General features: G+C 57.1%; 2 protein-coding genes and 1 long non-coding RNA gene across 3 annotated transcripts; 2 read left to right on the forward strand and 1 right to left on the reverse strand.

The window, feature by feature from the left end:
• The first annotated feature begins 854 nt into the window (after positions 1–854).
• NPTXR (neuronal pentraxin receptor) lies at positions 855–12,153 on the forward strand. The gene is made up of 5 exons (XM_075752396.1): positions 855–1,705; positions 8,968–9,190; positions 9,311–9,555; positions 9,889–10,068; positions 10,448–12,153. Exons 1-5 carry the CDS (start codon positions 1,124–1,126, stop codon positions 10,670–10,672), a joined length of 1,455 nt encoding a protein of 484 aa, XP_075608511.1. The 5' UTR covers positions 855–1,123; the 3' UTR covers positions 10,673–12,153.
• LOC142601772 (uncharacterized) lies at positions 5,800–17,611 on the reverse strand. The gene is made up of 3 exons (XR_012835392.1): positions 17,398–17,611; positions 10,429–10,647; positions 5,800–6,143 (listed from the first exon to the last, which is right to left on the reverse strand). It is a non-coding gene; the product is annotated as an uncharacterized LOC142601772 (long non-coding RNA).
• DNAL4 (dynein axonemal light chain 4) lies at positions 17,480–22,466 on the forward strand. Its single transcript, XM_075752429.1, has 4 exons — positions 17,480–17,539; positions 18,947–19,153; positions 19,981–20,064; positions 21,255–22,466. The coding sequence occupies exons 2-4, from the start codon at positions 19,082–19,084 to the stop codon at positions 21,417–21,419; spliced, it is 321 nt and encodes a 106-aa protein (XP_075608544.1). The 5' UTR covers positions 17,480–17,539; positions 18,947–19,081; the 3' UTR covers positions 21,420–22,466.
• The last annotated feature ends 1,040 nt before the right edge of the window (positions 22,467–23,506 follow it).

Genomic DNA, 23,506 nt, shown 5'->3' on the forward strand with positions numbered 1-23,506 from the left:
TGTGTTAAACACACATGCTGCTGCTTCCCTGCCGGCTAGGAAGGATTTCCTGCCATTACTGAGCAGAGCTTAAAATCGATTTTGTTTGCTTTCCCTCCACTGCTCCTCTCGGCTCGGCTGGGCTGCGTAGCCAAAGCTCCGGCGTGCCTGGGGAGGGGAGAGGGCACAAAATGGCTTGTATCGGATGGGCGAGTGCACTGTTGGAACAAGGGGAAAGCAGGTGTCTGAAGTATCTTCTTTACGAGTGGTTTAGGATAAAGCGATGGTAGGGGAAGATTAAACGTAGGTATTTATCTCCCAAATGGATGATGCGGGCGTGCAGGACAGAGGGTGAGGCATCCCATGGCTGCTGTCTGCAACAGTCGTGTCTGGGGTGGGAGAGCGGGGCAGCCACCCCGCCACCCTCCCCGGGGAGGCATTTCCAAGAGCTGGAAGGTTGCTGGTTCAATTTTGAGGAGAAAGGCAAGGAGAGAAAGGCCCGCCAGCAGCCCGAACGACCCTCCCGGGGAGGACGCCTGATTGCGAGGTGTTGACCTCAGGGTAACGAGGGCCGCTTTACTTCCAGCCTGAGCATGTCGCAGGGGAAAAATCCTCCCATGGGCTGTCCCGGAGGAGCATCCTCTTGGTGGTGGCTCCCGCCAGGCCGCTTTCAGCGGGCCCGAGTCCCGGCTGCCGCCGTCCCCGGGTGCCCCCGGGGTGCCGCCACCCCCCCGCCCGCCCGCTCCTCCCCGTCTCCGCTGCCTCTTGCCCTCTCACCGCCCGGGCCCCTCGCACTTGCAGCCCGGGAAAGGACGGTCGGGGGAGGGGGTCCCTAAGAGGGGCAGGGCCGAGCGGGGCCGCACGGTCGGGCCGGGGCGGTGCGGGGGCGGTGGCGGCGGCGGGGGCGGTGCGGTGCGTGCGGCACCGCCCGGCAGATATAAGCGCGGCGCGGCGCGCTGGGGCCCCGGCGCCGGTGGTGTTGCCGGTACCGTCCTTCCCCTCCGGCTCCCTTCGGGCCGTCCGTCCGTCCCTCCCTCTCTCCGTTCATCCATCCCCTCCCGCTTTGTTTTCTCGCCGTCCGCGGGCTCGGGCCCCCCACGCCGCTGCCACCCTGAAGTTTCTGGCGGTGTTGCTGGCGGCGGGCATGCTGGCTTTCCTGGGGGCCATCATCTGCATCATCGCCAGCGTCCACCCGGCCGGCACCGCCGGTCCCGCCGCCCCCCCCGCCGCCGACAATGACTCGGCCGCCGCCGCCCTCCTGCCCGCCGCCGACAAGGGGCTGGGAGCGCTGCACGGCCCCGCCGAGGCTCTGGCCAGCGCCGGGCCGCGCCTGCCGGGGGGACCGCCGCCTCCGCTCTTCAGCCGCTTCGTCTGCACGCCGCTGAGCGCCGAGTGCCCGGCCACCGGTCCCGGTACCGGCCCCGCCGCCGGCCCCGGCCCCGAAGAGCTGCTGGCGCTGCGGAGCGCGGCGGCCCAGCTGCGCCGCACGGCGCTGGAGCAGAAGGAGCGGATCCGCATGGACCAGGAGACCATCCGGGAGCTCACCGGCAAGCTCAGCCGCTGCGAGGGCGGCCTGCGAACCCCCGCCGCCGCCGCTCCCCCCGCCGCCGGGCTCCGCGCCGCCCCGCGCCCCGGCACCATGGGCCACCCCCCCGCCGAGCCGCCCGCCGTGCGGGAGCTGGAGGAGGCCGTCCGCGCCCTCCAGGACCGCATCGACCGGATAGAGGTGCGAGGGATGCTCCCGGGGGTCGGGGGAATGCTCCCGGGGAAAGATGCTCCCGGGGTCTGGGGGCGGGGGGGGGGGCATGCTCCTGGGGAGGGATGCTCTGCACACACCATTCCTCAGGCTTGCTGCCACCTGCACCCCAAACCAGCTCGTCCCCCTTGCGAGGCTTCAGGTAGGCTGTCCTTGCCCAACTCTTCCCCGAGATCTCTGCCTGGGGGCAAGCGGCTCACCCTCAGCCCCTTTCTCTTCCCTCTATGCAGGGTGGTCCCAAGGGAACAGGGCTGCCCTGCTTCCGCCCCGCACCCCAGCAGGGCACCTCGCCTGCCCTGTAGCACCCACCAAGGCCTCCACTGGAGCGAGGGCAGCAGGTCATCCGCTCAGGGCCAGATCCTGCCCTTTAGCAGAAAGGTAAATCCCACCTGATACCATCACCGCTATGGACGGGACGTCTCAAAAGTGAAGTGCGGTGCCATCTGCCTCAAGTGCAGCACCCCTTCCTGCGTGGTTTGTAGGAGCTGTAGAGAAGGGGGCAACTGGAGCTGCGTGCTTGGCCATCACTGTGGCATCAAGCTGTTGGCACCGAGGATGCTGACCCTTGGTCCCGACTCTTTAGCATCCATGCAGTGTGTGCCCGGCAGGCTCAGCCCTGGCCCAGCTGCAAGCCAGCAGCACCTAAAGCTCTATGGTGATGCCTGGGATGGGTCCCATTGCAGGGCACATCTGTGTGTTGATTTATTTGGGCTGATGTGGGCTCAGCAGTTGCACAGACCTTAGCAGAATTTGCAAGATACAGCCAGGGCAATGGTTTGGGCACGAGAGCTGCTGGAGAGGAGTTGTCTGGTTTCCCTGGGGGTTTGCTTCAGATGTCCCATCTTTTCTGGGGGTTGTGTTGTCCCCTGATGAGGTCTGCCAGGGACCACAGCCACCTGCAAGGAGCCTCCTGTGAGTCCTCAACCTCCTCATCTTCCCGTTTGGTTCCCTGTTGCCCGCTCTGCTCCTCCCCAGAGCACAGAGCTGGGAGGGGGGTCAGGTAGCACCCCATAAGGTCCTTTTCCCTAGCTTTGCCCTTCTGCAGTAGCGGCAGGCCACGGGCAGAAAATTCAGAGCAGCTAAGGTCATAGGCTGAGAAATGAGACTGGGAGAGAGGGTTATTGTAATGGATGGAGATATGAACAGGGATAGAAAGATGGGGAAAGGCAAGTAAACACATGCCCATGTGCAGGGATAGAGCTGTGGACTGGAGGAAGCACCTGTGAGCTGTCAGGGTAATGCACGCACACACACGAAAACAAACACAGAGACACGCCACGCGTGTGTGGGGAGAGGGGGGCGTGCAGCCTGGCTGAGCATGATGCCCAGAGCCTGACAGAGCCGAAGGGAGGGACAGAGCCACCCTGAAACCCTCCTGCCGCCCCAAATAAAGAGATTCCCACGAGCAGGATAACACAAATGGGCTAAGAAATGCATGTGCAGGCAGCGGATGTGCTCACCCAGAAGTAAGAGGGGGGGAAAAATAAGCCCTTGCATGGCCCCCCCACCCCACCTGTGTGTGCGTGAGGTGATGCATGGTGGGACAGTGTTTGAACCTTGGATCACTGGGCCTTTAGCTGCTCTCTGGTCACACTCTCCCCCTTCCCTGAGGGGCTGTGTCACCTGTGAGCTGCCCTGGCCCCTCTTCTGGGGTTTCTGGTGATCGCAGGTGGTTTGGGGTGGAGGAGGGTGAAGCTCACAAGGGCTGGAGCAGGCTCTCACGTGCTCCTGGGGAGCCTGAAGCGATGCTGGGTCGGGGCTCACACACACGCACGCTGATGAGGAACACAAGCGGCACATCACCAAAAATGTTCCCTTTTGCATTGCTGGGGACCCAAGGGTGCTGTGCAGGGGAGACACAGCCCCCTGTGGCTCAGGGGGCCCTGCCGGCTCAGGAAATAGGGCAGTGTGTCGCAGGTGGGCTGGACTTGGGCTGTCCTGGCTCTGGACTGCTGTGACAGCCGCAGCTCGGCCAGCCGAGCCCTGAGGTCACACCTCAGCCATGCAGTGATGGTGTGGCCCACCCCTGTAGCCCCCCTCCCCAGCTTGCCTTTGTCTCCCCCGTGTATGAGCAGACACCCCAAAACTTGACGGCGGGGTGCCTGCGTCTCTCCATCTTGCATGGCTCCATCCATAGGCCCTGGGAACCTTCCTGGGGTACCCCATGGCATGGGGGGCACCCCCAGCCCCAACAGCTCTCCTAAAGGGAGGCGGTGATCACCCCAAGAGGTGACCTGGAAGGGGGCAGTCCCAGGGTGGCTGCCGGCGTGCCGGCCGCTCTGCGAAACCCTGCGGGAGGGAGGGAAGGAGAGGAAACGCTGGCGAAGCCTGGGGTAGCTCAGTCTCGGGAGAGGGATGACACAAAATGCTGTGGACCCCCCCGGGAAGGCTGCGTCCCAGGGTATCTCCCGGTGGGTTTGCCAGCAGGGATTACTGCTGGAGGCTCCGGAGCCAGGATTGCAGGGAGGGGGCTGGCAGAAGATCGCTGATCTAATCCGGACGGTCTTGGCCCCGGTTGTAAGGCATAACAAGATTTATTGATGGGCCGAAAAACCTATTAAGTCATTTGATTCTTAATTTTGGTGGTGTGGCGGCAGGGTTTTGGGGGGGGGGGGTTGCAGGGAGGCCCCCCGCGGGCTTGCTCTTTGCTTTCTGCCATTACAGCAGGGACAGGCAAGCGCTGGTGCAGTGTTCACATGGGGACATCTTCCCCCACCTCATCCTGCTCCCCCCCGCTCCCCAAGGCTTCACTCGTCCTCTCCTTGTGCGCAGCAGCCTGGCTGGGCTTTTTCCTCCCGGTTTTGAAGGGTCCCCCCTGCTCTCCACACATTCTCATGTTCACATGCTTGGGCACATCTTGGCACACAGGGCCAGGGGGCCCAGATGCTACATTTCTACGCTTTTAATTACTGCTGCAAGTGGAAATGGAGCGGTTTCAGAGTGGTGAGGGACTCACTTTGGCCGCCTGGGCTGTGTCGATGTGCAGATGCCCCCCCTCCTCGCCATCATCCCTTGGAGGGGAGCGGAGCAGGAGGGAGGTCAGCCCAAGGGGCTCTATGGGGGACCTGGCCCCGGTGGAACTCTAACAGCCTGTTTGTTCCTCAGCCGGCGTGCCGGCTGTGCCGTTGTGGCTGGCAACCCGGCTGCTGGCAGGAAACGCATGGGTATGGGCATGGGAAGAGGAGCGAGCTGGCTGCCTCCCTCCGGCTTCCATCTCCAGCAGAGCAGGGATGGAGAGCCCCAAATGGTGACCGCCCCAGGCCCCGAGCAAGACTTGAGGGGGATGGGATCAGCAACGAGCTCTTCTCTTGCGAGGAGGAGGAGGGGAAAGGCCGATGCACCCCTGCTTGTCCCCTACCCAGGCAGTCCCTCCTGGAGTTTAATGACCCCCAAACTCCTGTGTGGGTCCAAAAGACCCCGGCACAGCGCGTGTGCCATCCCATGGTGCTGACCGTCCCGTGGAGGAGCTGTGGGCAGGCTGTGAGGATTCATGGGTCTGGGGAAGGGGATGGGGCTGCTATGTGTGTGCGCCCAGCTCGGCATCACGATCTCTGGGATGTGCCGGGGCATCATCCCGTGGGCAGCGTCCTGTCCCGGCAGCTAAGGTGGGCACTCGTGTGCTGGCGGCCGAGGGGGAGTGGCGGGGCCCAGATTTGCCGGTGCATTAGTAAATGAGGCTCTGATCGCATTACATAAATCAAAGTGCGTTTGCTGACTGAGGGCTACAGCCTGAGTGAGTGCACGCCGATGTCGCTGCCCCGGTCCCATGGCCCCCCACCCCCGCCTCCCTTCCTCCGCCCCCCCACCAACCGTTGACATTTAACGTGATTAATATTACCTGGCATCATTCAACCTTTTTTTTGCTGGCTCCGGTGGCCAAAAAGCGTCGAGCGAGCCTCCCCCGCACCCGCTGCCCACTCCCCTGCTGCCTGCGCGGCGGCAGATGGGAAGCCGGGCGCCTGCGAACAGCCGGGGAGAAGGCGCTTCCCCCCCCCCCCCCCCCCCCCCCCCCAAAGGTCACCGGTAGATAACAGCTGCACATCTAGCATTAATAATTTTGCAAATAATTTAATTTGAGAGAAAGATGCTCGAGCAGCAGCTTGGAGATGTGGAGGATGGTTAGGGGATGCAGCCCAGCCCGGCACTGGGGGGATCACCTGGCACATCCCAGCTGTGGGGGGGTGGGATGAGGAGATCTTGTCTCCTGTCTGGCCGTGGTCTGGATGCAGGGATGGAGATGGTGTCTGCTGTGATGCTCCTGGGATGATGGGGTGGCCCCAGACTCTGCCAGATGAGGGTACTGGCTGCATCCTTTGCCACGAGGAACATGGGGTTGGCAATGGTTCGGCTGGCCACGTGGGTCCGGCTATCGGTGCCCCAGTTGCTGGACTGGAGGGTCCAGGGTGAGCTGGAGAGAGGGATGGAGGGGGGAAAAAACTCAAGAAAGGGGAAGAAGTTGAGCAAAAGGGGAGAGACAGCATGTGTGTGCATCAGGAGACACTCCAAAGCCGGAGAAATGAAAAAGCCATAGGGAGAAAAGTTACAGAGGGAAGAAAATAGCAGCAGGGAGAAAAGCAGGAGAAAGAGGGAGGAAAAAAAAGCGCTCAGTCACTACTGAATAATGTAGGGCAGGCTATTGGGGGCTAGCGAGAGTGACAAAAGCTCCCAGCCTTTTCTTTTTTCGTCATTAACAGATGGAGCCGTGCATGAAAGCAGGGACGTAGGCTCCAAACCCGCAGCTCGAGCAATCAAAGCGTGCAGCAGACAGGAGCACGCCAGCCTCCCCTGCAGCCAGGCAGCCTGAAGGGATGAGAAAAGCTCTCGGAGCCCATGAGATGCGGGCACGGACAAAGAGGCAAAATAAACCCCCACCCCACCTGCGCTGCCCCCCGCCAACACAGCCAACTCTGCTTGGATATGAGCACGGGCAGCCCCGGGTGGGAATTATCCCTGCCGGGAGGATGAGAATTAACCTTTCCACTCGCCTTTCCTTCCCTCCCGCCATCCTTCCCTGCCTTTCAGCCAGCTGCACCAGTGGGTCCCCAAGACACCCCGTCCCTAAAAAAGGGGCTAAAGCCCCCTCCCCATCAGCTAATCCTTCCCTGTTTATTGAGACCAAAGGTAGGGTGCCCTTTGCTGGGCGCTTTTCCCTGCTCGGAGAGGTTTTGCTCTCTACAAGAGAGTGCCACCAGAGTAAGCCGGCAGTGAGACCTGGCATTTGGTCAGGGCTGGCAGATGTCCCCTGCACAACCTCTCTTTTCTTGCTGGGTTTTGGTTCTTCGCATTGGTTTTCCTCACAAAACCTGTGGGTTTGTCCCGGCAGACCCCACTGGAGGCTCTTCCGGACCCTGGAGCATCGCAGCCTCCCTCTTATTTGCAGCCTGAGCGTCTTCCTGCCCGATGCGGGGCCATTTGCTCATCTTCTTGCTTTCCCTCTCCCTGTTACCTTCTCACTGCTGTTTCCATCTGCCAAGGCTGCATCCTGCCCGGACAAACCCGGCTTTCCTCTGGAAAGGGGAGCTGTCTGTTGCAGGGATGTAAGAGCAGAGCAATCACCGGAGCAGAGCATGGCTTGTGCTGGCGGGATCTGTATCCCACACCTCCGAGGGCTTTCAAGCATGGATTGATGATGTCCTGCTTTTTATTTTTCTCTTTAGAGCAAAAATCCTTCTTCGGTGAAGGGCCTGGGGGATTGGGTTTGGGGTTTCGACATGGATCAGGTGGCACCTTGACCATCAGGACCTTGACCTCCTCCTGCCCTCCCCAGCATCCCTGGGCAGCTGCTCCAGAACTGGGGGGCTCTGGCTTGGGGTCGGTGTGTCCGAACACCCTACCCCAGGCACCTGGTGCTGCTCCTCTCCTGGAGGACTTTCCTTCCCCCCCCCCCCCCCCCCCCCTTCCAAATCAGGGGGTGTGCAATTTGGAAATAGTACAAATTCCCCCTGCCTTTCCCTCCCTCCTTGTTCATGATGGATATAGCAAAGATTGGGGGTGACATGGAGGGCATCTTTGGACCCTTGCATCTTTGTGTGTGTGATCATCATGTCCTGTCCATCCTGGAAAAGCAGGACATAGGGAAGAAGAAAAAGCTGGAAGCCATAACCAGAGATGAGCGTGGTGACCTCCTCCAGGCCAGCTCTGAGGCCAGGGGGGAACTGTCCAGATCAGCAGGTTTGGCATCAGCCCGTGTCCCACCAGCACAAGCCGTGCAAATGCCCAGGGTTGAAGCAGCCATGCAGACCCCTCTCAGTGCCAGAGTGGCCATGGTGACCCCTGGCTTGGCCTCTGCCAGAACTTTGGGGAAGGTCTGGCAGCACGGGGAAGTTGGCCACCATCTTTCCAAGGCCATGGCAGAGAGCCTAATGCCCCAAGGACATGGGGAAGGGAGAGGGCTGCTATTTATGGAGAAAGCCCAGGAGTGTGGCAAAGGACCACCTTCTCCCTTCCAGCCTGGTTTTCTTCCAGCTAGGATGGGGTCTCCCACTGAGGTGGGATCTGGGGTCTTTGCAGGGTGCAGTAGCGGCTGGGAGCTTCCTTGCCAGGCGTCGGGTTTTGGATCAGCCGAGGGAAGATTTTTGGTCTGGGTTTTAACCCAGATGGGACAAGACACGTTCGATGTCCCCAAGTGATGGGTCATGTCTCGACAAACAGAGGTGCGACAGCCTGGCCACTGGCCCCACTTCTGCGTGGCATCCTGATGGCCTGGGAGAGTCTGGCTTACACTTATGGAGAGCTACCTGCCCGACCTGGCACACGTGCACGCACCCCCGCGTGCCGACTGAGCTGGGATAAGAGGATTACAGCCCCATTATGTGATGTTAACGCGCCGGCCATGGTGAAGCAGCCTCAGGAGCAGCAGGGATGGGAAATCCGAGCTCCTTCCCGCGTTGTTCCTGCCTTGTGAGAGGCTGCCTGCAGGAGCAGAGCCAAGGGATGACCCAAGCACCCGTGCATCCCCTCCTTGTTCTGTCTCTGAAGCAGCAGAAAGTCATTAAGAGCAGCCAAGCTTCGTTTTGCAGTAAGGAACTCAATGGGGGCTCTGAGAGGGGAGGTACAAAGTCAGCTGGAGGCTCTTGGAGAAGATCCGGCTGCGGATGTGGGGTTGTGATCTCAGCACTCCCCACGGTGGTGTGGGCTGGGCATGTCTTTATTTAACCTTTTATGGTGACACCGCGCTGAATTTTCTCTTTTCTCCCTGCTTTCCTCCCCATTGCGGCTGCTGCCGAGTGCAGCAGGAGCTGCCAGCTCGCACCAACGGCTCAGGGCCCACCGCTCCGGCACTCGCCCGTGATGCCCTCCACACCAAGATGGAGCAGCTGGAGGAGCAGCTCCTCTCCAAGATACTGACCCTGCAGAAGGAACGCCAGGCTGCCAGCACCGACCGCAGCCAGCAGCAGCACGACATCGAGAAGGAGCTGAACTCCCTCCAGAACCGGGTGACGGAGCTGGAGCATGGTGAGTCCTGAGTCCTGCCCAATGGGGATGAGGGTGGTGTGAGAGGTTCCTGGGACAAGCCACCCTCATCCCAACAACGGGTGCTGACCCTCGTCTCTCCTCCCCATCCTCGGCATGCAGGACCTCCAGGCTACAGCCCTCCTGATGCCTTCAAGGTGACCATCCCAGTGCAGAACAACTACATGTACGCCCGCATGAAGAAAAGCCTGCCAGAGCTCTATGCCTTCACCATCTGCATGTGGCTGAAGTCCAAGGCCCTGGCGGGGCTCGGCACCCCTTTCTCCTACTCTGTCCCAAGCCAAGCCAATGAGATTGTGTTGCTGGAGTGGGGCACCAACCCCCTGGAGCTGCTCATCAACGATAAGGTCAGCCCAACTGGAGGTGGGACGGGAGGGAAGCTCCTGCCCTCATGCCCTCCCCTTTGACGCCCCGGGAAAATGATGCCTCTGGGGGTACCGGCATGGAGAAGCTGGGAGGAAGGGACCCGGGGTGGAGGGGGAAGGCAGGAGGATGAAGAGGATGGGGAGGAGGGCTCGCCAAGGTGAGTCTTGAGAAGGAGAAGCAGCGCATCCAGATGTTTGTAGAATTTTGGGTGTCACCACCATGGGGGTGCACCACTTGCTCTGTGAGGGTCTGGGGGGATATTGGGGTCCTCCAGCAGTCCCACCAAGCACCAGGCTCTTGCTTTTCATGTGAAGGTTGCCCAGCTGCCACTGAGCCTGAAGGACAAGGCCTGGCACCACGTCTGCGTGGCATGGACCACCCGGGACGGAAAGTGGTCGGCGTACCAGGACGGCGAGCAGCGGGGTGCCGGTGAGAACCTGGCCTCCTGGCATGCCATCAAGCCCCAGGGCGTCATCATCCTGGGCCAGGAGCAGGTACATGTTGGCCCGCCGCCGAGAGCTGCCAGTTCACATTGCTCCGGCGCAAAGCTGGCCGGGGGGGAACTCCCAAATGGGGCGAGGGTAGGGGGCAGTGCAGGCAGGGTGCATTGGCAGTGTGGGATCTCCTGCCTGCTCATCCAGCCTCCAGGCAGGCCATGTGTACTCATCATCTTCTCTTCCCTCTCCCCATCCCACTGTCCCCCATTTGCTCCCCGCCTTGTCTGTTTGCATCTCCCCCACGTCCATCCCTTCCCCTCCTTGCCTTTGGGCATCTCCCTCCACTTCTCCTCTTCTCCACCCTCTCTGCCTGGTGGATGTGCATCCCCATCCCTGTCCCCACCCCTGTCCCATCACCTCTCCTGCTCTTTCCCAGGACACGCTGGGCGGCCGCTTTGATGCCACGCAGGCCTTCGTGGGAGAGCTGGCACAGTTCGGCGTGTGGGACCACATGCTGGCACCGGCGGAGATCCTGGGCTTGGCCAACTGCACCTCCCACCTCCAAGGCAACGTGATCCAGTGGGATGACCAGGCAGTGGAGGTCTTTGGGGGCGCCAGCAAAGGGGGCTTCGCTGCCTGTGAGGAAGGGAGGAAGGCGTGAGTGGCCCCTCACCCCCTCCCCGGCACCAAGGAGCCCGATGGCAGCCCCAGAGGAGGCAGCGGGGAGCCCCTTTCTCCCTTCCCAGACCGCCGAGCCTTGCCGCCACACTGGGGCAATGCTCAAGCCCCCCCGCACCAGTGTCCTGGGAGGGAGGGGGGGCCCCCGGCAGCCTCCCTCTTGCCCTCATGCCAGTGGCGTGGCTTTGTCCCCGCTTCCGGCATGTCTGCTCCTGGGTGTCGCCTTGCCCTGCTTGTGTTCTGGAAGGACCTTGCTGTACCTGCAGGCATCTCTGGTACAGTGAGGGTCCTTGCCCTGTTGGCCCCAATGGGGAGTGGGAAGGAGACCTCCATCCACCCCAAGCATGGTCCAGGCTTGGTGGGATGCCAGCGTGCGGGCATCCCCCGAGCACATCCCCTTTCCTTATTTATTTCTAGTGCCCCACTATCTCGTTTTGTGAGCCCGTACCAAATGGTTGTGAGCATCTCCCCCACTGGCCCCATCCCCTCTTCTGCTGCCCTGGTTTTTCAAGCGCAGCCCGAGGGAGGCTGAGGAAGGATGGTGGAGGGTCGGTAGGGCAGTGCTCCTCTCCTGCACCCCTTCCCCTGCCTCTGCTGCCTGTTCGGGCAGAGCTGCCTGAGGGGAGTCGGAGGGAAGCAGAGCGGGACACCCCCCCAGCCACAGTCGGTCAGCCACTGGGGGAACGGAAGGAAAGGAGCAAAGCATCTCCCCCAGCCCTGGCCGCGGGGGAGGGAATGCAGCATGCAAGAAAATAAAGGAGATGGAGGATGGTGGTGGCTGGAGGAGCCCTGCGGTCTCTCCTCTGGCCTTTTGGACGCTGGATTGAGTTGGTGCCCTCACCTCCACCTGGTCCCCTGCTTTGAGCTGCTCCTGGCCAGGGATGGGGCCGCCAATGGCCATGGAACTGGTGTGGGGGCAATGGGGGTGGGCTGGTATTTTCCCCATGGAGTGCCTGAGAATACGCTGTTTCCACCCCGCGTGGTCACCGATGTCTCAATACGTGAGTGTGTGTGTGTGTGTGCGCGTGTGTGTGTGTCGGGGGGGGCGGTGGGAGGGTTATTTTGGGGGTCTCATGGTTGCTCATTGCAGTGTCCAGCTTCCAGTGCTCCTCCATACCCCAAGTCTCACTTTGCACTTTCATCGATGGCTGCCCCCCAGCCCGGGGGAGGCGAAGCAGGCAGAGGGGACAGCCCCGCTGCCCCACATGTGCCCCGCAGGGTCCCTGCCAGCGCTGGGGCGGCTCAGCCAGCCATGGGGGACGTGGCGGGGATGGGGCGCAGCCCTCGTGCCAAGTGGGAAACACTGTGACCGTCGTGCACCCCTCCGAGCTGCCCCCTCTTCCTCGCTCGCTCACGCGCTTTCTCTAATGCACGTTCGTGAAAGGGGCCCCTGACGCGCGCCCGTGTTGGGACGTTTCTTTTGTAAAGCTGATTGATTGTGAATAAACGTGATGTTTTCTGTTCGAGCCTCCCGCAAGGTGCGAGGTCACTGTGGGGACGGAGGGGACCAGCGTGCCTGAACTGCCGTGTCCTTCCTCGGGATGCTCAGGGTGGCATCCCTGGAGGGAGACAGCTGGGCTCACAGTTGTGTAGCTGGCATTACAGAAATATCATCACAAGGGTCTGGGTATCGTTGCCCCAGGGAAGGGTGGTGTCACAGTTTGGGCACCCCATCATGGAGCAGCATGGGGTACAGGCTATTGCTGGGGGGCTGAGGGAAGCACCACTCCATAGAGGAGGAACCCCCCTCCTGACAATAGGGAAGCAGAAACCAGTGGGAAATCACGGCCTCCAGGTCAGATCGTGATGGTGAGGAGCTCACGTTGGGTATAAATCTAATTAAGTACTAGTAATGAGTTCCTGACCTAGCTAGGCACAAGCTGGTCCACCCTCAGCACAGCTCTTAGAGCTGCCTATTCTAGAGCAAGCCATGGCCAGGTCTGCAATATGCTTTTGCCCCTCAGTGGCTCCTGTCCCTCCTAGGAAAGGCACAACCTCACCAATATTTGGGGAAAACAGAGCATAAAGCCTGAGGACTCAGTTTTCCCCAGGGCCCTGCCATCACTGGCATGCCAGTGGGGTCTCCTTGCTGAGCCAGAACTGTTCCCCCAGCTCCCACTTCTCTTCCTGGAGGGTATTTAATGCCATAAAACAAAGTCTGTGCTCTCAGCCCTTCAGCACATCTCAAAGTTGAGGGGTTTTTTGAAGGAAAAAAAATATCACTCTTGAGTACATACATCAGCTGGAGCATATGGCTCAAGGGCTTTGCTGAGCTGGAGGCTCACCCCCACATCAATAACAGGAGGGGGTTCAGCAGGTGACCTCTGCTCGTGCGCCCAAATAACAGCAACATAATCAGGAAGAACAGCACTTTTTAGAGAAGGAAATGTCCAAAACCACTGCTGGGATCACAAACTTAGGAGGAGGTGAAATAGAGGGGGGACTGGTCCAGAAGCTCCCCCCCCCTTAAAACTGCAAGAGGCCTGCGAGGGGGCTTTTGGGGCTGCCGGCCAAGGCAGAAGACACGCGGGAGGATGCAGGAGGATGGAAACAGCCTCGATGCTGATGTAGGCTACTGGCATAAAACCCATCTCCTCCGGAGCCCGGAAACCCGTCCCACGCTGAAATCTGTGTAAACTCCACTCAGAACAGCAGAAACAAAGGGGACGCCAGGAGATGCTCGGGCAGGGACTTCGGTGCTGCCCTCTGCCTCCCCGGCAGGCGATGCCGGCGCGATCCCAACCCCAGCCATGTCCCTGGGATGTGTGGATCTGTCACTGCTGGGACGGGAGAAAGGGGGGAGCCCAGCAGCACGGCTTCTGCAGGGCCATCTCCTTTCCCCCCAGAGACTCACCGCCAGTTGGGTAGACGAGGGGGTACGCAGGAAAACTTGATATAATTTATCCAGACGTTTTAAAAGCTTACAGCTAACACCTCCATATAAGGCTCTTCAGGAACCGAAGGCATTACGGAGAGATTAGAAACTGGTTGGGAGACAGAAAATCAAGAATAGGAATAAATATTTGATTTCCATCCTGCCCCGGCTCTCTGCGGGAAGCAGCGGCTGCTTCTCACCCATCTGGGGAGGAGGAAAGCAAGACAGGAACATTTATTTTTGGTAAGCTGAGCCTCGCAAGAGCTGCAAACCTGTGACAGGGCTTAAAAGGTGGAGGAGACAACAAATCAATGGCATTGCTGGCTGGAAGGAGTAATTACAATGACTTACACATATTGCTTGCTTCTAAATTAACCAGGAGCACTCCGGAGAAGACCCATGTGTCTCTCTAAGGGCAGCTGGTTGGAAAACAACGCCTTGTGTGCAGAAAAGACAAGGAACAACAAAGTCACCCTTGGGAGGGGTTAAAGAAGGACATTTTTACCAACGGCGCGGAGGTTTTGCTGTTGGGGTAGCTGGGTAGGTACGCTTAGCTGGGATGCTGGGTTGTGTCTGGATACCTAAGATGGGGGGGGGGGCAAAGAAATGGAGGAAACCCAAGAGGTGGGCAGAGCAGAGGCACCGTCAGGCTACGGCCGTTCTGTGGGGGCTGGCGTAAGAGGACATGGCGGGGGAGACTGTTGGATACGATGGATACCGCCTGCACGCTCTCCTCCATCTCCCCACCAAGGGGCTGTTAACACACTTCAAGGGGAGGAAAGGGATGGCTGTTTCCCTTCCTAATCTGCACGACTCGCTGCTGCAGGGATTTGCACTGGCCAGGGGCTTAGCCAGACTCAACACTCCCCCTCACAAGGCCTTTGTCCTGCAGCAAAGACTGGGTCAAACATGGCAACCGGAGCCTTCAGGCCTGATGGCTATTAATTATCAGGTTTGAAAAGAAAACACTGCAAATCCTGAACCCCTCCAGCCCCTTCCCAGCTTTCTGGAGGGGCACCACCAGCCATGCAGGCTCTGCCTCCCCAGGGACACAGGCAGCCCTGGGACCCCTGCCTCGGGACGGGCTTTGGGGAGCTCCTGTGCTCCCTGACACCTGTGGCCTCAGCTTCGGGCCTGTGGCGTGTCAACCTCCCGGTCCTCTCAAACCAGATCAAGCCAGCCCATACTTTGACCCCAGGAGGTGACACTTCCGAAGCCCCCATTACTCGCACTGCCCTAGCAATGGGGGGGCTGCCTTAATTGCCTTCCTGCACCTCTCTGTCCTGCCGGGAGCCTGCTCCGCTCCCCTCCCCAGGAAGGCTCATTAAGACTCGTGCAGCGCTCGCACGGGGAACACGCCGTGCCGTGCTTCCAGAGCATCTGGCACAGGAACGGCCCCCGCACGGCTGCTAGTGCTGCGGCAGCAGCCGTTACTAGAGGTAGCAGCTACGGGATCGCGCGTTGGTGCTGCCTTGCCCAGCAGACTAGGGGATCCGGCTGTCCCAAAGCGGGTTGCTCTGTCCATCTACAGACAGGCACCTGGTCGCTCAGCATGGAAACTAAAGACCAGGTGATGTGAAGCCAGACGTGTATCTGCCTTTTGCGCTAGCAGCTCAGGGACCACTACGTGATCGCTGTGTTGGCCCAAAAAGGCTTTGCCTGGCTTGCAGTGCTGTAGAGAGGCAGCCCGCGGAAACCCGGCGCTTGAGGGTCCAGAAACGAACTGCCCGCATTTTGCTAAGCCATAGCAGACAGAGACAGGCCAGCAGGATGCTCTCCTTCCTCAGGAGGCACCTCTACCTCGCAGCCCCACTGTATCACCCACCACAATCACAAAACACACGGCATTCCCAACTTTGGGCCCTCTGCAGTTTGGGGTTTGGCCATTTTTCCTTAGCTTTTCACCTAGGAGCTGCTGATGAATAATCCTTACAACCAGTCCCGGTTTCCCGAGGGAAACGCTCCCAGGGGACACATTGATCAAAACCAAAGCACATTTAATTGAACCCAGAATCCCACACGCATGCGCGCTCCCCTCTCCCCCCGTCCCCCCTGAACAGAAGCATATGCACACAAACATACCAGCTCGCACAGACTTGCTGCTTAGTAGCAAAAGTGGGTGAACTACGTAGGGATTAAAGCATTAAAAAAACCACAGCAAGAATACGATGCTTGAAAGCACTGTGTCCCCAGAGAGATTAGAGTAGCTGCCTGGAGATAAAGTAACGATGATGGAAAGATCTTCTTCCTCGCAGAGAGTCTATTCCTAATTATCTCCTCTGGAAAAAAAAAAAAAAATGACCTCTCAGCTTTTATCTATCTCTTGATAATTCTAGTGCTGCGCCTGCCTTGTTGCGAGAGGCCGATGCTTGCCGAAAGGAGGGAGAAGGAATCAGCACAGGAGGTAGGAGCGGTAGGAGAACGAGGGGGACAGGAGGCAGCACTTTATTCCTGTCACCAGCGGCAGCGAAGGCAAAGGGAAAGATAAATGATCACTGCAGCGTTGTCTCTCCGAGCCCAGGGACGGCTCCGCTGCCTCCACCACTGCTTCATCAGGCAAATGACAACCCGGAGGTCTGATTCACTGTCACACCAGCGAAAAGAGGCAACAAGATGTCTTCCCTACAGCTACAGGAGATTATGGTGAGGGAAGAGGACTTCTTCACTTAACTAGCAGGGACAAGAGAGTGCCCAGCTTGTTCCTCCCCCACTCTTTTCCTTCTCGGACAGCTAGAAAGCAATTCTTCTTTCAGCAAACAGCCAGGAATGATGAAGTTTCAAATATACGCCAGACTGACTGCACAGAAGATCTGGCCCATGAGCCAACCTGTAAGACAAGGACAGGCCCTGGTGGAAACCCAGGCATCACGCCCAGCAACCGGGGCTTTGCACAGGAGAAGTCTTTCCCCTCAGTATTATCCTGGAGCTCGCTGCTTCTCCACCTGTATTAATTTCAGGCAAATACAATCCTAGACCCCCAGGAAATTGTTTAAGCCCTGTTTTAGAAGCAATCAGTGTTTGGCTAGCAGGATGCAGAGACAACACAGGTTTCCTAGAGAGCTGAGAGTCAAGGAAAACCTCAAAGCAAACAGACATTATGAATATAAAGGCCACACAGGGTAGGAGGGTGATGGGCTCAGTGGGGATAGGGGTTTGTGTTACAGGAGCAGCTTGCAAACTCCTGACCCATCCTCACAGCATCATTTCCTTCTTTCCTGTTGCATCAATGTGCCAACACGAGTGGTTGCCCCTCCAATACAATGGAAACACTTTAAAAAAAACCCTCTGAATTGCCTCAAACTGCTCCAATATTTATCCTTGCTGTTTAAATCAAAAGGTAGGACTAGGCCTTGAGAGGGTTTTAAGTCACAAAAATATTAAGTCTCTGGATGGAGGCGGCTTGGCTGCGGGTGCAGCTCAGAGCCTGTCGCTGCAGCCTGCCCACCCCAAAACCCTCAGAGGGAAAGGAGCCTCCTGGAAGCCCCTTTTCCAAGAACCAGGCCAGGGGAGACATGCCTCCTCCTCGCTGCCGGGAGATGGTCTTCCCTCCCGGCAGCTCCTGACCCAGCCACGGAGGCGTCCGACGGAAGGGAAGGGCGCAGGGCCGGGCCTGGCACTCGCGGGGAACAGCCGTGGCTCCCGCGGCCCTTCCACTAGCCACGGTGGGCGTATTTAACCTCCCCGGCCCCGGGGGCACTCGGTTCGGGCTCTGCCGCCACCCCCCACGGGGGCGCCGGGCCGGGTTTGGGGGCGGCGCAGGACAGGCACCCCGCAGCCACCCCACTACCGCCGCCGCTGCCCCAAGTGCCCGCGCGGTAGCCGGCAAGGCAGACCGCCAATCAGACGCGTCGGGCAGCGGGCTCACATCCAATGGACGGCGAGGTGGGTGGGACTTCCTGAGCCGGTTGCTACGACAAGCACTGCTCTTCCTTAGCAACCGGCGCTGGGGTGGTGGTGCGGGCCGCGGCGGCGGAGGTGAGGCCGCGCCCGGAGTCTTTTCGTCCCCTTCCCTCTGCTTCGCTCAGGGCTGCTTGCCGAGCCCTCCCTTCCTCCCTTCCTTCCTCCCTCCCTCCCTCCCCGCGGGGCTGAGGGTGGTGGGCCAGTGTCGAGGAGGCCGTTTCGAGTGTGTGGCCCGCTCGGACCGTGTTTCCCTGCCTGCCTCCCGCCCCGGACCCCTTGGTGGTGCTGCGGGGAGGGTTGGGGAAGAATAATTCTCGTCGTGTCCTCCGCTTCCTGCCTCTCACCTCCGACCGCCGCCGGGGCTGTGGCGTGCCTTTCCGGACCCACGGCTGGCGGGCTGCCCCCAGGCCGCCTCCCTGCCCTGTCCTTTAACCGACGCAGCCGCCCACCGGCGGCTCCTCCCCGGGGAAATGGCCGCCGGCCCGTGGGGCAGCTCCCGGCGGCCTGTCTTGGTCTGTGGCCCCGGGCACGTCTCGGGGAGAAGCTGGGTATTGAAGGGGCTCCCGGGGTTTGCCCCGCTGCGGGGGGCTGGTGCCGAGCAGGCAGCTGTTCTGTTCTGTGGAGCTCATGGTGGGGATGTCTACGGGTCCCGCGATCCCTTGTGTGAGAGCTAGTAGTCTGTCAGAGTTGGTGCTTTACCCAGGCACTCTACGTGCTTGGCATAAACTCTTGGTCTGTGTGGTGTTGCCTGACACCATGTTTGTTTTGTTTTCCCTTTAATATGGGATCGCTCTTGTTTCCTCTGGGTAGGAGAGGAAGTGCTTTGTTCTGGATGAGAGAACCAGAGGGAAGACCACAGTGAAATGTTCTGAATCTGCCAGTCAGACAGTGCTGTGCCTCTGCATTGCTCAGGTAGAAGCTGGTTGGTAATTAGGCCCAGAGGCATGGTCCAGCGTTTCCCATATGGTCCTCCCCAGCTGACAAATGCTCGGGGATGTGAGGAGCAAGTGCACAAAACAGACCAAGATGTTCTGTTAAACGTTTCCATCCAGACATGTATGCTTATCCTGTTCCTAAAATACTCTTACCCTTTGCTTGTCATGTGCAGTTTGAAACCCTCACAGATAATAGCCTCCTGGGAAAATCCTTTTGGAATTAATCAATGGACATAAAGGCTGATGTATTGTTCTCCCCTCCCTTGTCGGAAGCTGTATCCTGACTCAGCTCTTACCTCAAGCTCAATTGGTGCTTCTGGGAAAGTGCTGTGCTCTTGAAGCCTTGTTTATGGAAAATAATACATTTTAAAAATTTGTTTGCATTAATGGTCTGTAAAATCACTCTCTAAGTGCATGGCGTGTGAAGACAGTGCTGAGAAACAGTAAGCAACTGAGATGGGATAATATTCTTGTAATAGTTTCGTTTGCCTTCAGTTTTAATTCAAAGCTTTCTTCTTCTTTCCTGTGTTTGTTTTTGTTTAAACAGCATCCTCTGGGCCAAGAAGTTTCCCTTCCTGCTGAAGCTGCTCTGCCTGTGTTCCTTTCAACTGTCCGCACTGCAGCACCTTGCTGAGCTCCGGGCAGCCCCTCTGCCCCTTCCTGGGGTCACTGTGGGAGGACCATGGCAGACACCGGGGAGGGGAAAAAGGAGGAAGCTGATTATAAAAGACTTCACAGCTTTCCACTGATTAGGGTAAGAAGAGGGATGGATTACACATTTACTGGTGTTACCGATGTGAAAGTCTACCTTCATTCTGACCAACCTTCCAAACTAGAATTTCTCCCACTGAGTAGTCGTTGTGAGAATGTGTGTACTGATGGTCCTGTGGAAGGATCCCAGTCATCGCTGTTGCTTTGTCCCTGTCCTCTGTCAGGGAGACTTATTAGCACTGCTATTTCCCCTGTCAGCCAGGAGAAGCCTGGGGCAAAGTGATCCGTCTAATAGATTTAACATGCTGTCTTTGGAGCCCTCTCCTGTGTTCTGGATGCAGCTTGCTTTTTTTCCTAGAGGAGCTGGAGTAAAAGATCTTGCTAGCCAGCCAGATAGCAGAAGAGGAAGAAAAAGCTGTGTAATTTAGACTTCTTTGTTATGCTTATAGCAATAATTAGGACTGTGGTTGGAGCAGTATTAACATGCTTTCCCTTCATCTTATAACAAAAACTGACAAATATATTTATCTCCTCCTTTAAGCTGTGCTAGTTTTAATGTTAGGTAGAGAAGAATTCTGCATTGGCTGGGACAAAGGAGCGAAGGGGTCAGTTGTAATGCAATAAGCCATTTTCATATTTACCGTTCTCTGAAACAGTGGAAATGCTTGGTGTACAGACAAGCCCGTGTTGCTGGTGAAGCTTCCCGCCTTGAAGCAAGCATTAACAGTCACAGGGACTAGCTGCCTTTTGCCCATGCCCAGCAGTCTAGGCCCCTGCTACAGCCTGGGCAAAGTAAGGGCTACTTACTGTTGTCTTGTGTCTAGCTTATCTTTTTCTGCTTAGTTTCTCTTGCTTGTTTGCTCTTTCCAGCACACAGACATGCCGGAGGAGATGCGTGTAGAGGCCATGGAGCTGTGTGTCACGGCATGTGAGAAATACGCCACCAACAACGAGGTACTAACTGAATCCCAAAATGGGCAGCCTTCAGTTGCTGCGGCTCAGGGAACCTGTGGGTGCAGGGCAGGGTGGAGTCAGATCCTGACATCCTATTTCTCTCTGTCTGCACTGAGCAAGGGTAGAAGAAGGCAAAGAGCTTGGCTACATCTCGGATTTGGTTCCCTTTGTCAGCAAGATCTGTAATAGCACTTTGCTGTCCTGCAGGAAGCAGAGATTAGTAGTGAGGCTGGCTCCCAAACCTTACCTCCTTCCTGATCCTGCCTTGCCTGTGATGTGCTTCCACCCTGTTGATAACATGCCCTGTGTCCTGAGGGCTTGGTTCTGTGTGGAGATGGGTCCTTCCTGTCTGCTCTTCAGTGTTGAGCAAGGCTGTCCCCACCAGAGTGGGAAAGAGACTCTTGTTTTGGGAATGAGTACATGCAAGTCTTTGAACCTTTAGGTACAGTCTGTTAAGTCTTCTCTCTTGGCTTTCAGCCTCCTGCATGAAGTTACTGAGACCATTTAATTGGGGGTGATAGAGAAGTTATGGTCTTTGGAAAGGTTGCCCTTAACTTTGAGAACCAATGATAAAGGAAAACACGCCTTGCTCCATGGGCAGGGCACAGACTGCTTGTTGTCAGGGCAGTTTGGTGTTAGAGCAAGGCAGAGCTACAAAGCCAGAGATTCCTTCTGTCCCATCCTGCCTGAGACACCGCATGTCACTGCAAAATCTTCCTGTCTCTTTTTTTAGATCAAGCAGGGTGTGATCTGGGGGAAGCGAGCCTTTTAAAAGTCACCCTAGTTTCAGTGTTTTGGTAATTAGCTGGAGAAAAAAAAATGGACTCCTGTAAAAATAGCTGCAGCTTAGTGACCTGAATCTCCTCTCACGCTTGCTGTACCCAGCATAACTCCATCAGCATCTGAACGAGAACTCTTGCTTCAGACTGTGTGAATGAGAGAAGTGATTGCTAGATGCCCTTCTTTAATTTCTCCTAGCTGCTGTGTCGGAGGCCGCTGAAAACACAGCAGCCTGTTTTACCCTTGGGCGTAGCTCTGGGGAGCTCCCAGTTCCTGCAATGTAGCTGCTATACCTGTTGGCCATGGCTTGAGTGGTCTATTAAAGGGAGGATAACACTTGGGGGATGTTTGCATGAAAACTCACTGCTTGCTCTGTCTCACCCTACGGTCTCCTTCTTAACATTCTCCAGAGCGCTGCCAAGATGATTAAAGAGATGATGGACAAGAAATTTGGGTCCTCCTGGCACGTGGTGATTGGGGAAGGCTTTGGCTTTGAGATCACTCACGAGGTGAAGAATCTGCTGTACATGTTCTTTGGTGGCAGCCTGGCCGTGTGTGTCTGGAAGTGCTCCTGACATCTGGCTGGGTCCCAGACTCGCTGCACACAAGAGATTTCTTCCTTTTCTTGACAGGTTTTGTACAATCTGGAGGTGGGGCTTTATTTTTAATAGTTAAACGTCAAGACTTTTTTTTTCGTACTGACGTACCAGTTCTGTGGGATACATATAGTCGGGGGGGTGGTGGGGTGTGTGTGCGTATAAACTTGCTAAGCCGTCCTGTCCTTGCTCGTGGGATTTCTTATCTCTCTGTGGCTCTTTTCTTTGGTGTCTGAGCCGAAGCAGGAAGGAGGTAGGGAATAGGTATTCTCATGACATGCTGCAGAGCTGTACAGCAGCGTTAGGAGGGGGAAGCGAAAGAGAAAAGGTGCTATTTAGCCCTACAGTTGGGTTTTGGGTTTTGTTTTTTTTTCCTCCCACTTGTTCCACATCGCATCCTCTTGTCTCTGCCTTCCCCACTACCATGTGCTATGGCTCTGACCAGCACCTGTCTCTCCTCTCTCTGAATGCCGAAAATACCTTCTTCCCCCCTTCTAAAATGTCCGTATAAAACTGGCAGTGCCAAGGGTGTCCCTTCGGGCTGCCCGTGGAGGCGTTGGCCACAGGGAAGCAGACTCGGCTTGCCCTTCCCTGCGTCTTTTGGGGGGGTACGACAGCTGAGCTGCCTGAATGTAGGAGGTTGCTATGCAAACTGCCCCCTCCTTTCTCACCCACTGCACACTGAGATAGCATGAAAACACGGGTGGCTGACGACGACTGGGGAGTGGGTGAGAACTCTTCATAAGGCTTGAATGCCTCCCTGTCAGTTCTTGGGGGTGTTGCAAGTGCTGTGTACTTTCAGCATCTTGTTTGGAGGCTGGTAGAGGAAGGATGCTCCATGTGAGATATCACTTGGTCATCACAAATCTAACGTCTTTTTGGACTTGTGTTCTTTTAGCCTGTTTCATTTTTTTTAAAGCTGTCAATGTTGGAGGATGGAATGAACGTAATTGTATGTTACGTATATGGCTTATTTATATAAATCTGGGGAACTCTGTTTTTACAATAAAAAATTAGTAAAATGTCCTTTTCTCTGTGTGTTCTAAAATAAAAATCGTGAAGTGGAGGATGAGAAGGAAAAGTAGCTCAGGAAACATGGAAGTAAGTAAGCAATGGTGTAGCTCAGGCAGAGGACAGTGACAGGTCTCCCTCCTGCATGTTTCCTGGGCGACTCGTACCAGAGATGCGCTCTCATCCTCCCTGTTCGATTCCTTTCACCAGCGCAAGCCACGATGCTGAGGAAGGTTGCCAGGCCCACAGCGCTGCTGGCCAAAGTCCTCGGTCCACACAGCTGTCGAAGCAGTAGCAGCAAGGGAGTGTACCTGTGTCCTCTGCCCAGCCACTGTGCCTCTGCTCTCACCTTCGGGGTCTCGTATTTGTGGCTTGATTTTTCAGGCTTTTCTCTCAGAATGTCGCCAGCAGTTCCACTGGTACCTCCTGTTTTATGAGAGGCCGTGCTCTAGTCCATAGCTCAGTTCTGAAGGAGCTTTCTGCATTAGTGCCTGCAGTGGATCGAACTGGTGGAGGGTCTTACAATTCTTTCTCTGAACCTCAGTGTGATGCTAGAGATGTCCTCCCTTCATCTCATTGTGTCAGGAGCTCCTCTATAAGCCAGGAATGAGAGTAATATGAAGAAATTATTTCAAATTTGGACCATCTGTGCTGGCTGGGCCTGATGTCCTCCCACATAATTCCTTATTGATCAGGTGGAAGAGAATTGCAAGGTGGGGGGTCACACATAACTGGTATCATAAAGTAGTTGATACCATGATACCTGCCCCCATGTGGTGAACCATGGGGGCAGGATCACTGTGCAGCATAGAAGAGTCCAAATCCTTTGAGCTGTCTCTTGGAGTGGTTACTCTGTCTCGCTCCAGCTGGCTGCCTTTGCAGGAGGATAGCACTGTTGACTGGCGCTTTCTGCAGCTGGCAGGTGGAAAAGATCATTCTCTCTTCCACAACTTCCTATCTCTGGGTTGAGAGGAAAAAGTAAAGCCAGTGTTTTTGAAATTCCCCACGTTGGAGCATGATGATACCTTCAGCCAAACCATAGTTTCTTTAATTGT

The sequence above is a fragment of the Balearica regulorum genome, chromosome 1 (genome assembly GCF_011004875.1).
Source record: "Balearica regulorum gibbericeps isolate bBalReg1 chromosome 1, bBalReg1.pri, whole genome shotgun sequence".
Taxonomy (NCBI): domain Eukaryota; kingdom Metazoa; phylum Chordata; class Aves; order Gruiformes; family Gruidae; genus Balearica; species Balearica regulorum.